This window comes from Aulonocara sp. 'chitande type north' Nkhata Bay, linkage group LG16, assembly GCF_057382095.1.
Source record: "Aulonocara sp. 'chitande type north' Nkhata Bay isolate Kocher_YH1m ecotype deep benthic linkage group LG16, A_spYH_male_GT1.1, whole genome shotgun sequence".
Taxonomy (NCBI): domain Eukaryota; kingdom Metazoa; phylum Chordata; class Actinopteri; order Cichliformes; family Cichlidae; genus Aulonocara; species Aulonocara sp. 'chitande type north' Nkhata Bay.
The window spans coordinates 37,880,090-37,892,177 of NC_141359.1; the positions used below are offsets into that span (position 1 = coordinate 37,880,090).

A 12,088-nucleotide genomic window follows, 5' to 3' on the forward strand; every position below is an offset into this window, starting at 1 on the left:
GACAATAAAAGCCATTCTAGTCAATCTGTCATGAACCTGGGTCCTTTTGACCCAGCGTTTTGTGTTTTCTATTTTTGTCATTTTGGTTCTGTTCTTCCTCGGTTAGTGTTCTTTTCTTTCTGCCCGTGTATCTGTGTCCAGTCTGCGTTTCTGAGTCTGTGTCATTACGTGTATGTGTTTCCTGTTTTACTTTGAAGGTCTCTGTCTTATGTCAGTGTGTTCTGTTTATGTTTCCCTTACCTCGTCAGCTGTTATGTCCCCCAGGTATGTTTCCCTCCTGTTTCCCATCCCCTGATTACTGGTATGTGTATTTATAGTGTGTGTTCACCCGTCCTCATTGCTGGTTCGTCTGTGTTGTTTCCCTCGGTCTCTCTGTGTCTCTCTGTGTTTCTCTGTGTCTCTCCCTGTGTATTTCCCCTGACCTCCCTGCATCTTCATTTCTGGTTTGTTTTGTTAGTTTTGCCCACTTTAAGTTTTCCAGTTTCATGTCCACCCGCACCGTTTGCTGTTTGTATTTTCTCTTGTCATTAAACTCAGGTGCACCCGAGCTGCCGCTTCCTGGTCCTAAATAATTCCCACACGGCTTGCTCCGGCAGACCGTGACAGTGTCAGTTTAGAAGGTCAAGCACAGCAGGGAGAGACCACGCCTATTGGGGAGGCCTTTGCTGGTAGTTTGTGTGTGGGATGTGGTGCTTCTTGGCCTCACCTGCTGCTGGGAAATGAGCTACCAGATCTTTTCTTTTTGCAATTGTAAACATTTATTTCTTACTGTTTAACAGATTTCTCACATTATCGTGTAGAAAAACTGATTTGCACTGTAAATGTTCAGCTTCAACTTTCAATCCTTCAAACAATGGAAAAGCCATTTAATTGTACAAGTGTTAAGTAAAAACAGACTTTCATGTTTGATTAAGCAGAAATTCTAAAACTGGTCCAGTTGCTAAAACCTCTGACTGTTTCAATAAGTGTTAAAGAAAAAGAGGATAAAACTGAGAAAACTACTAAAACTGCTTCACATCCATGTGGTTGTGGATCAGATTTATAAGACAGCATAATATCAAAATAGATTGACACTCTGATAGTGCTGCCACATCTAAAACAGTTTGTCTTTTAATCCTTTTCACATGTGCAGTCTCCATGGTGCCTGTTATTTCCTTGAACAGTAATGAGAAGAAAGAGAGTGAAATTTACAGCCTTCCTACATATCAGTGGGGTTTTTTTTTGGTAATTAGGCAGGTGACCATCAAAAATACATTTAGTGCAAAGACATCTACAAAATGTAAATCATCTGGGAAATGCAGATAAATAATAAAACGTCATATCCGCTCACATCAATAGACATGTTTTCAGACAACTCCAAATAAAACACAAATTTCAGTAAAAATTAAACATTTTTTGGACTTATTTTAAAAAATGGATGTCAAACAATGGGTGTGACACTTAGCTGTGTGTGAAACTATTTTCTGATCGAATAAAACAAAAATTAGTTCTTTTTAAAATAACAACACTATACAATTTTTTTCGAATTTTGGTCAGTTTGAAACCGTAAATCAGAGGATTCATAATAGGAGGAATGACAAGAAACTCTAATGCTATAAAGTTTTGAAGGGTCCGAGGCAACTCTTTCGAACCCAGTCGCATACTTATAACATCAGTAAGTATTGCCACAACAAAAGTAAATAATGAGACGAGATGTGGGACACATGTTTGCATGAACTTTGCTCTGTTTTCTATAGACCTGAGACATGTTTGAATTATATACATATAGGACCAAACTATAAAAGCACCATGAAGCAAATAAATAATTATTGTAATATTTGCAAATATGCCATTAACTATAGTTTGTGCTGGAAAACAAGCGAGTTGAACAATACTCCAGTTCACACAGAAGAGTCTGGAAAGATACGGGCTGCATAACTTCAGTCTGGATGTTAGAAAGGTATTCACAGCCACAATGCAGAAAGTTGTGAACCACAAAAAACATGCAAACCTTATGACTCTTTGCTTTGACATGATAGAGTGGTACTTCAGTGGCTGACATATGGCCACATATCTGTCATATGCCATGAGTGCAAGAATCGACAGTTCACCACAGACAAAAGAATAAATCACCTGAGTCTGAATAAGGCAACCGTAATATGAGATGAGATGAACATCAGAGAGGAGATCCCAGAGAAATTTGGGAAAGAAACCTGCTGTTCCATAAAGTGCATTGATGCAAAAGACACAGAGCAGAATATACATTGATTCATGGAGGTTGCTGTCCAAGATGATGATCACAATGAGAGAAACATTGACGAGGCAAATGATGCAGTAACACAACAAACTGAGGAAAAAAAGAACAAACCTGTGACTGATTGTTTCATTGAAACCTGAAAGAAAAAACATTGTTATTACAGAAACATTATTCATTGTGATTGAGAGACCTAAGTGAAGCCTAGTCTCTCACTGTATCTGTTCTCCTCTCTCCTCTATCAGGTACAGATAACAGCAACACGTGAGCTGGGATTTCAAACCAGCCAATCATTGATCTGGAATGAAAGCTCACAGCTTTGGAAAATCACAGGGGATTTAATATGTATCATGTACTAAACACATAATAAAACAAACCTGCAGGTTCTTGAAAAAGAAATATTCAAACGTTTTACACCTTTATTTAAAAAATGCTTTCTTCATAATACTGTTAGGAATTTTTTACATTTATGCCAATTAAACATAATTGTCCAGGGCTTGTTGTGGTTTTCTTCTGTTTTTCGTTTGTAGTCTTTTGTAGTCCAGTCAGATCATTGTTGCTTCAGTGATAATGATCAGGCTCTCTGACGTTTGCTGAAGTCACTAGAAAGACAGTAAGAAGTTCTTGTGAATGTTGCTTTGTCTTTGCCTCTTAGTAACTCTGTGGAAAAAAGAATTGTTTGCACCTGTTACCTGCTACTTACCTGTTACTCTGCCGCCTGCTCACTCTCTACCTTTCCTATTCCACAATGGAAAGATTCCATCCCAGGTACCTCTCCAATTTTCTGCAGAGTGTTGTAACCTTATCGTTGCACCACGACCACCCCCTTTTCCTCCAGCCCAGAAAAGAGTAAATCAAAAGTTTTTTTGCATAAAACCATGGTCTCAGAGATCAGGTTGTAAATTCTGAGTTGCTGCAGGAACCACAACCTCTGCTGGGCCTTCCTCTGGATAGAGTCTATATGTGGGGACCACTTCAGATCGCGTGGAAAGGTGGGTCCTAGGAATCTGAAGTGATCCACGGTAAGTACTCTATTTTTAAGTATAGTTAGGGCGAGTCTGAAGGTTCACTGTCACCTTCACAGTCGGGTCCTGGTGGTTCCGACTCCAACAGTGGAACAGCTGGCCTGTACGTGGACTCGTCTTCATTGTGGATCAGACCAGTGATTACCAGTTTGAAAATCATGCGAACAGATCCATAGAAGATGCCATCAATGTAGCTCTCCACTCTGTGCTGAGCCACCTGGAGCAGCGGCAAAGCTACGTCCGAATGCTCTTTGTGGGTGTTCTCAGAATCTCATCTCTAGTTTGTGGTTCTGTTGGCTTCATCGGGTGATGGCCTTCTGCTTGCTTTGGAACGGTTCACAGCTGAGTTTGAAGCAGTGGGAATGAGAATCAGCACCTCCAAATCTGAGGCCATGGTCCTCAGCCGGAAAAGGGTGGAGGGCCCACTTCAGGTCAGGGACGAGTTCCTGCCCCAAGTGTCACGGCCTGGGGGATCGGCGAGACGCTGATCGGCCTTTTCTGTCCTGGCGTGAGCTTTGCCAACACCGGAAACCTTTGCGGGTGAGTTTCACAAGTGTGCCGGTTTTCTGACCCAAATAACAATGCAGTTTAGACAGTTGCGGAGGACATATGAAACTGACGAGGCTAAGATTGCCTTTTTTGTCCAGCTCTTACGCGGACCGGCTTTAAACTGGGCTCAAGCTGTTTTGAGAACTGACGTCAGCATCTCGTACCAGGATTTTCTTGCTAAATTTAAATGTGTGATTGAGAGAGGTACTGGCGCTGATGCAGCATCTCACCGTTTACTAAATCTTAAGCAGGGAAGACGAAGTATGGCGGAATACACCATTTTGTTCTGGACGTTGGCCGAAGAGACTGGGTGGGGGCAGCCAGCATTGATAAGTACTTTGTTGAACAACGTGTGTGATGAGTTAAAGGGCAAACTAGTGATAAGAGAGTTATCTAAAACTTTGTCTGATGTGATAACGTTGTGTGTAAAGGTGGACGGGCATTTACATGCGCGACGCAGAACTGAGGACTATGTTTCCCAGAGGGCTCTGGGACACGGCGAAGCAACATCGGGCGGAAGCGCCACGAGTGGCGGAAGAGATTCAGAGTCGCAGGACATGGAGGAGGGTGAGCAACCTATGCAGCTGGGTCGCTCTCGCCTTTCCCCTGAGGAAAGGCACCGTCGGTGGAGGGCCGGTGAGTGTTTCTATTGCGGCCGTAAGGGTCATGTTGCCAATGTTTGCACGTCTCTGCCAAAAGGCTGCAGTAGAGATGAGAATACGGGTGGGCGTGGTCTCTAGTTCACAGTCTCCTCCACGGCTCATGCTAGCAGCTAAATTAACGGTGCAGCTTCAGGTCCACCCTCTTAAGGCTCTAATCGATTCAGGATCGGAACAGAACTTTATTGACACTTCGCTGGCCAGACGATTCAATCTGAACTCCGAGCCTCTGCCACAGTCACTCCAAGTCACCGCCCTCAGTGGCCAGCGGCTTCCTAACATCACTCATATCACTGAGCCCGTTTTACTGACTCTCTCTGGCAATCATTCCCAGACTATACAGCTGTATGTGTTTCAAGCTCCGCTCATGCCACTAGTTCTGGGTTACCCGTGGTTGCATCAACATAACCCTGTTATCGATTGGAAAAAGGTGGGGTGGGGGGGAGGATTGTTACATGTCCTGTCTGAAAGCTGCCACCCCCTCTTCCGAACCACTAACCAATTCTTCTCTCTCCAAGCCGCCGGACCTCTCCTCCGTGCCACCCGTCTACCATGATCTCAAACAAGTGTTTTGCAAGGATAGAGCACGCTCGCTTCCTCCGCATCGGCCGTATGACTGCGGCATTGATCTTCTTCCAGGCGCACCTCTCCCTACCAGCCGCCTATACAGTCTGTCTCAGCCCGAACGTGAAAGTATAGAAAAATACATCAACGAATCACTCACCGCAGGTCTCATTCGCCCCTCGTCATCTCCTGTGGCCGCCGGCTTCTTCTTTGTTGCCAAGAAAGACAAGAGCTTACGACCTTGTATTGATTATCAGGGCCTTAACAACATCTCAGTGAAGAATAAATATCCACTCACTCTTTTACATTCTGCCTTCGAGCTCCTTCAGGGGGCCACCATCTTCACTAAGCTGGACCTGCGCAACGCGTACCATCTGGTAAGAATAAGGGAGGGGGATGAATGGAAAACAGCCATCAACAATCACCTTGGTCATTTTGAATATCTTGTCATGCCGTTTGGTCTCACCAATGCCCCAGCTGTTTTTCAGGCCCTGGTAAACGACGTACTGCAGGACTTCATTAACCACTTCGTCTTCGTTTATCTGGATGACATCCTCATTTTCTCTCATTCTGTCTCTGAACACAAACACCATGTCAGGCAGGTCCTCCACCGCCTCCCGGAAAACCGTCTCTTCGTGAAGTGGGAAAAATGTGAGTTTTATGCTTCCACAGTCTCTTTCCTGGGCTATGTCATTGAACAAGGTAACCTGAAAGCGGACCCCGCCAAAGTTCAGGCTGTGTTAAACTGGACCACTCCACCCCATCGCAAGCAGCTTCAGAGTTTCTTGGGTTTCGCTAACTTTTATCGCCGTTTCCGCAACTATAGCCAGCTCGCTCTACCCCTGACTCGTCTCACCTCACCTCACCCAAGGTCCCCTTCCACTGGGATGAACCGGCTCGCCAGGCTTTCTCTTGCCTGAAGGAGCGCTTTGCCTCTGCACCCATCCTCATCCAACCCGATCTCAGTCAACCCTTCGTCGTGGAGGTGGACACAGGAGTGCGGGCAGTGCTCTCCCAGCAACAAGGTGGTAAGCTTCATCCTTGTGCTTACTTCTGATACTTATGATGTGGGGAACTGAGAGCTATTGGCCATCAAGCTGGCCCTAGAAGAGTGGCGTCACTGGTTAGAGGGAGCTGCCCAACCGTTCGTGGTTTGGACGGACCACAAAAACTTGGAATACATCCGGTCCGCGAAACGACTCAACGCCAGGCAAGCTAGGTGGCCTCTGTTTCTCACCAGATTCCAATTCACAATCACCTACAGACCCGGCTCTCGTAATGTCAAACCCGATTCCCTCTCATGCCAATTTGCCACCTCCGACGGAGCTGCCGAGGACGCCCCCTTTCTTCCTTCCACGTGTGTTGTCGGGGCAAAAACCTGGGAGATTGAGTCAGCTATTCGAGAGGCCCAACGAACGGAACCGGACCTTGGTACGCGTCCTCCGGGCCTACTCTTTGTTCCCTCTACTGTCAGATCACGAGTTTTGCATTGGGCTCACACGGCCAAGTTCACCTGCCACCCTGGCGTCCACCGCACCATTACCTTCCTCCAACGCTTCGCCTGGTCGCCGTCCTTAGCTAAGGACGTCCGCGAATACATTGCTGCCTGTCCTACATGCGCTCAAAACAAGAGCGTCAATCAGCCATCTTCCGGCCTTCTCCAACCCCTACCGACCCCTGGCCGCCCGTGGTCACACATTGCAATGGACTTCATCACGGGCCTCCCTTCCTCATCAGGTAACTCAGTCATCCTTACTATCATTGATCGTTTTTCGAAAGCTGCTCACTTTGTCCCCCTCCCCAAGCTCCGCAGTGCTTTAGAAATAGCTCGACTCCTGACTAACCATGTCTTTCGCCTTCACGGAATCCCCACGGACATCGATAGGGGGCTGCAGTTCACATCACGGGTCTGGAAAGAATTCTGCAATGCCCTCGAAGCGCAGGTCAGTCTCTCCTCTGGTTTCCACCCTCAGACTAACGGCCAGACGGAACGGGCCAATCAGGAACGGGCCAATCAGGAACTTGAGGCGGCCCTCCGGTGCTTGGCATCCACCAATCAGACAACTTGGAGTGAGCAACTCCCATGGGTTGAGTATGCCCACAATAGTGTAACAGGTATTACAATTAAATAATATGAGATACGCATTAAATTATTGTCTTGACAACTTTGGACTAGTATCAGGAAGTTCTAGGTAAGACTATGGAGCCTTGAAAGGATCAGCAGAGAAGGAACCACACAATGATAGATAAGATGTGATTTGAATAGAAACTGTATTGAAAGTTGTAAAGTTTACAAATCCTGCCTGTCTAAAGCCGGCTTCCTACAGTGCACAAACGCACATTAAAGGGCTCAAAAATAAAATCATAACCAAACATCCTCTTTAAGGAAATTCTCCAAAGAGTTTCAATTAAAAAGCTTCCGCTCCTGTTGCTCAGTCCACTTCTCTTTGGAAAGAGAAATTAGAGTTCCTTGTGTGTGTGTGTGTGTGTGTGTGTGTGTGTGTGTGTGTGTGTGTGTGTGTGTGTGTGTGTGTGTTTCTGTCCACTGGTTCTAACACTACCCGGGTAGATTTTTAAAGTGTTAGTCTTATCTGTGTCAAGGAATGTAGTTATAGTCCTGAGGTTCGCTGAAGATGGATCCCACGGCTGGCCACACCGTACTCTGGTCCGTCTACAGTCACTCTCTTGGGATTGGCTCGCCACTGAACCCACAGGGTTCAGATCTCGAATGATCCAGTCCTGGTCAAAATCCAATCTATGCACAAAGTTCAGAGTGCATACATTACTATTTTATCTATGCTTCTTCCATCACTCATCTTTCAGTCAAGTATTGCTCAAGTATAACAAATTATTTTAGTTATACAATGTCTCAACCATCATGAAATAACTTGAGTTACATCAGGGGCAATTTTAGCCCAACTTTGGGGGTGCTTCAGCAAATGAATCAAAGCACCCCCAAAGATTTCTTTCTTTTTTTTGACAATATTTCTTACTTTTTTTTGACAATATTTGCTTTTTGTGTGACACACTACTAAAAATATAAAAAGCATACAGTACTGTACTTGTTTGAGACGTAACATTGTAACAACAAAAGTATAGATAACCCCTCCTCCCAAAATGGTTTGTTCCAGCTCGCCTCTCCCCTACTCTGGCTCTAGCGCTCTTGCTGCCAGAGCGATGGTGGCTGAGACGCAGCGGAGCGGAGGTGTAACGGTGTGTTCACACCGAACGCGATGGACGCGAATAAAACGCCCCAAACGCCCCTAATTTGACGCGTGTACATTCGCGTCTCAACGCGTGTCCAAGAAAAATCCATCGCGCCTCAAAATATGATATTTTGACGCGCGTGAACCGGAAATGTGGGAGGAATGTGGGAGGGAGTTGTGCCAGACTGGTATCTTTGCAAGATGGCAGCTATCGAGCTAGCGCTTGAAGAGAGAGTCTCCCTTCTCTATGTACTGTGGAGAGCAGAGCAGCGGCGTAAAAGACGTCCTCGCCGTACCTGGGTCCATCAGGTCCTCCAGAGGCATGAGCAGTTTGGTGAGTTTCACCACTTGCTCCAGGAGCTGCGCTTGGATGACGGCCGATTCCAGCGCTATCACCGTCGGCCAGTTTGAGGACCTGCTTTCCCTCGTCGGTCCCAGCATCGCCCGCTTAAACACCAACTACAGACGCTCAATCCCACCTGCAGAGCGCCTGTCCGTCTGCCTGAGGTTAGTAAAACTATTTAATACGGTAGTCCTTTATTGAGATCTGTGCTAATATGCTAATCCATCCAGTTATACACTGCTAACATGGATGTGCTATGCTAACAGTGAATGCTGTCGGTGTTTACTGAAAGCAAACTGTGGTACAGAGACGACTCTTTATAATATTTCTAGTGATACTCAGAAGGTCTCATCAAGTCCCGATTTAATTCGATTTATGCTGTTATCAGTGTTTGCATGATAGCATGGCTGTGGTGTCACATCAATGTATGCGCTCGGTGTTTGCTGATATCAAACTGTAGCATTAGGACCACTGAGTTAACCTTGTAGTGATACTCACTCCTTTTTATTTAGACCTGGTTTAATTCTGGGATAGTTGAATATTTGTATATAATCCCTGCAGCTGTCAGACTCTATAGCAGGGGTCACAGCCTTTATTAAAACAGAGTTGGATAAAACTGTGAACAGTTTGGTTCATCTCTAGTTACATGGTTCTATCTTGATAAGCTGTCTTATCACAGATTAATTTTTCAAAAATATTAATGATTTAAGCAAGGAAAGGGCTACATGTCAACACACAACTCTTTATTTCTATTAATGTCTTACTTCATTCCTACCTGATTGACATGTTTAGGAATTATGAGTGATTGGCTCACTGTAGTTGTGAAAGTTGCTACCAATCAAATTATGATATGTTAAAGTTAAAACAAAACACAACTGTTTTAGATATTATCTAATATACATTTTGTAATTATCCTTATAATTACAAAATGTTTTATGTAAGATTTAAGTTTTGTGATTTATATCTGACATCACAAAAGTATTTTGGAATTTGAATAATGTATTTTGTAACTGCAGTACACATAATACTGATTTTGAACAATTTTGTCCAGGTTCCTTGTCACCGGGGACTCCTTCAGGACCATCGCGTTCAGTTTCAGAGTCGGTGTGTCCACGGTGAGCCAGATCACCCCCCAGGCAGCGACGTCCATCTGGGACTGTCTAGTGGACGACTTCATGGCTGTGCCTTCACCTGGAGACTGGCGGTCCATCACAGAGGGATTCCAGGAGCGCTGGAACTTTCCTCTGTGCTGTGCAGCTCTGGATGGGAAGCACATCCAGACAAAGGCACCCCATATATCATATAGGAGACACACACATTGATATACACTAAATATTCATTTCATTTCTTTTTTGTGGTGCCCAAATTGATGCACCTGCTTGATTTTGTTTAAACAATTATTGCACACTTTCTGTAAATCCAGTAAACTTCTTTTCACTTCTCAAATATCACTGTGTGTGTCTCCTGTATGATATTTAACTGACATTTTTTATTGTAACAACCAACGATTTATACAGGAAAATAATGTCTATTAACAAGGTTGCCCAAACTTCTGCATCCCACTGTATCAGTATATTTTGTCATTAGTATAATATGAAATAAATTCTACATGTGTCAAGTTGTGTGCCAACATTTGCTGTGTAGTAGAACTGAGACATTAGTCATTATAAACATTTATTTGAAATAATATTAAAAGTCTCAAACAGAAAAACATTAAACATAAATATATAAAATATAAGAATTTACAGAGAGACAGGAATAAAAAAGGACCAGCTGCTCTCCAGAGCAGGAACAAGGCTGAGGAGGAAATGCTCCATTGGAGACTGGTGTGGCCTCTTCAGGGACTCCAGGATGGCCAGCTCCACCGCCGATGGACCGTCCTGGGACCCGTCCCTCATCTGCCTCGGAGCCGTCCTCCTCTGTGGGCCTGTAAAACAGCACAAAACACAAAGAAATGAGAAGGCTGCTACTAGATTTTAATTTCAACATTGAAACAAAAACAAAAACAATAACAGGATATAATCAGATTGGTTGTAGATATTTAGTAAAGGTGATCACAAGGGAATCCCACCGACTAAAAAGGTATCAGTGCTTGCTGTACATATCTTTGGGTGCAGCAGCAGGAGCTCAGGGACTGGGGATGCTCTGCTGCAGAATCAGTTGGTTCTATCAATACAGTATTAAATGTTAACAGGTTGGATATAATAATCGTAAAGTAGACAGTGGTCCCTCATTTATTGCAGGGGTTCTCAGAATAACTAGCCCGGTCACAGTTCTCACAATTGATTCTCAAAGTGCAAACCTTTGTAGATTGCAAAACGTAAAAGTATTATTATGCCGCGGTTTGTCTTCATCTGCCCGCCACTTTCATGCGCCTTTTTCCCTCACGGTGCAGGTGTCTATTTCCGAATGAGGCTCATAGTTATGGGTGTTTTTGTGCTGTTTTTTCTATTGGACGCGATGGTTATCAAAACCAAACGTGATAAATTTGGCAAGCGCAGGAGATTTGTCAATCAGGCTGCAGAATGCAATGCTGTACTGTGCAATAAAAAATCAGCGAAAAAGCAAAGCAGTGACGGATGAACAGCGGGACCACTGTGTGCTGTTTATTAATAAACAATAAAATATATTCCTAAATGACAACATGCATAAAAGCAGAACGGTATTTGTACGTCAGTGGGAAAATAGCGGTGGCTTGCTAGCTTTTGTGCGGCTTCCCGGGTCAGTGAAAACTTTCAAAAGAGAAATGAATGAACTTACCAGGTTGCCCGATCTCTTCACATATCTTCCTCCAAGCTCGGTCCTTTTTATTCCTGTCTCGGTACTGAAAGCAGCTGGTGTTGTACAGCTCCGAGTTGTTTGCTACCGCATTGATTAGCCTTCCCCTCCATTGAAGTATGAAAGGCTTTGGCTGGATCTGCCCCTTGACCTAGGTAACAGCCACGTCACCAGGCTCCTGATTGGTTGTCGCGGCGCGATTTGACGCTGGAGTTCAGATTTTTCCAACTCGAGCGGTAGACACGAAACGCGCGTATGCACAAAATGCAACACAAAAACTCACGCGCGTGGTTTTATTCGCGAGTCAAACGCGCCAGACGCGCTACACTGACGCGCGTTTCACGCGTTTTGGCGTTTTCGCGACGCAAATCTGCTTCCGAATTTTCGCGGGACCCGCAATCGCGCGTCATCGCGCCTTTCCATTGACTTTACATGTAAACCTGACGCTCTATTCGCGTCCATCGCGTTCAGTGTGAACACACCGTAAGTGCCTGGCTTAAAACAGGACATATTAGCTGCATTTATCCTTCAGTTACTCTTTATATAGTTAGGTAGGAGTCAGACCATGTTTCTTTTTAGCTGAAAAGCATTACACCCAGGTAACCTGCAGTGTTAAAAACTTTTTTTCCGACAATGTTTGCTACCCTACAATCCGTCCTGCTCTGTAGTCAATTAAGCGACATTTGACCGTCCTGTTGCCCCCATTGAAATGTATACAGCTTATTTAAAAT

The 12,088-nt window shown here is 44.6% G+C and overlaps 2 protein-coding genes and 1 long non-coding RNA gene across 3 annotated transcripts; 1 reads left to right on the forward strand and 2 right to left on the reverse strand.

Annotated features, from left to right (window-relative positions):
- Nucleotides 1–1,440: 1,440 nt before the first annotated feature.
- LOC147312056 (olfactory receptor 2K2-like) lies at nt 1,441–2,418 on the reverse strand. Its single transcript, XM_086266123.1, has one exon. The coding sequence runs from the start codon at nt 2,410–2,412 to the stop codon at nt 1,441–1,443; it is 972 nt and encodes a 323-aa protein (XP_086122249.1). The 5' UTR covers nt 2,413–2,418.
- Nucleotides 2,419–8,443: 6,025 nt separating this feature from the next.
- On the forward strand, nt 8,444–10,204 carry LOC147312057 (uncharacterized). Its single transcript, XM_086267487.1, has 2 exons — nt 8,444–8,743; nt 9,631–10,204. Exons 1-2 carry the CDS (start codon nt 8,484–8,486, stop codon nt 9,899–9,901), a joined length of 531 nt encoding a protein of 176 aa, XP_086123613.1. The 5' UTR covers nt 8,444–8,483; the 3' UTR covers nt 9,902–10,204.
- Nucleotides 10,205–10,240: 36 nt separating this feature from the next.
- On the reverse strand, nt 10,241–11,815 carry LOC147312058 (uncharacterized). The gene is made up of 2 exons (XR_015125467.1): nt 11,340–11,815; nt 10,241–10,506 (listed from the first exon to the last, which is right to left on the reverse strand). It is a non-coding gene; the product is annotated as an uncharacterized LOC147312058 (long non-coding RNA).
- Between the last annotated feature and the right edge of the window lie 273 nt (nt 11,816–12,088).

Coding starts and splice junctions, on each gene's coding strand:
- LOC147312056 (XM_086266123.1), bottom strand. CDS start 2,412: ATGAATAATGTTTCTGTAATAACAATGTTTTTTCTTTCAGGTTTCAAT.
- LOC147312057 (XM_086267487.1), top strand. CDS start 8,484: ATGTACTGTGGAGAGCAGAGCAGCGGCGTAAAAGACGTCCTCGCCGTA. Junction 8,744..9,630: donor CGCCTGTCCGTCTGCCTGAG/GTTAGTAAAACT, acceptor AATTTTGTCCAG/GTTCCTTGTCACCGGGGACT.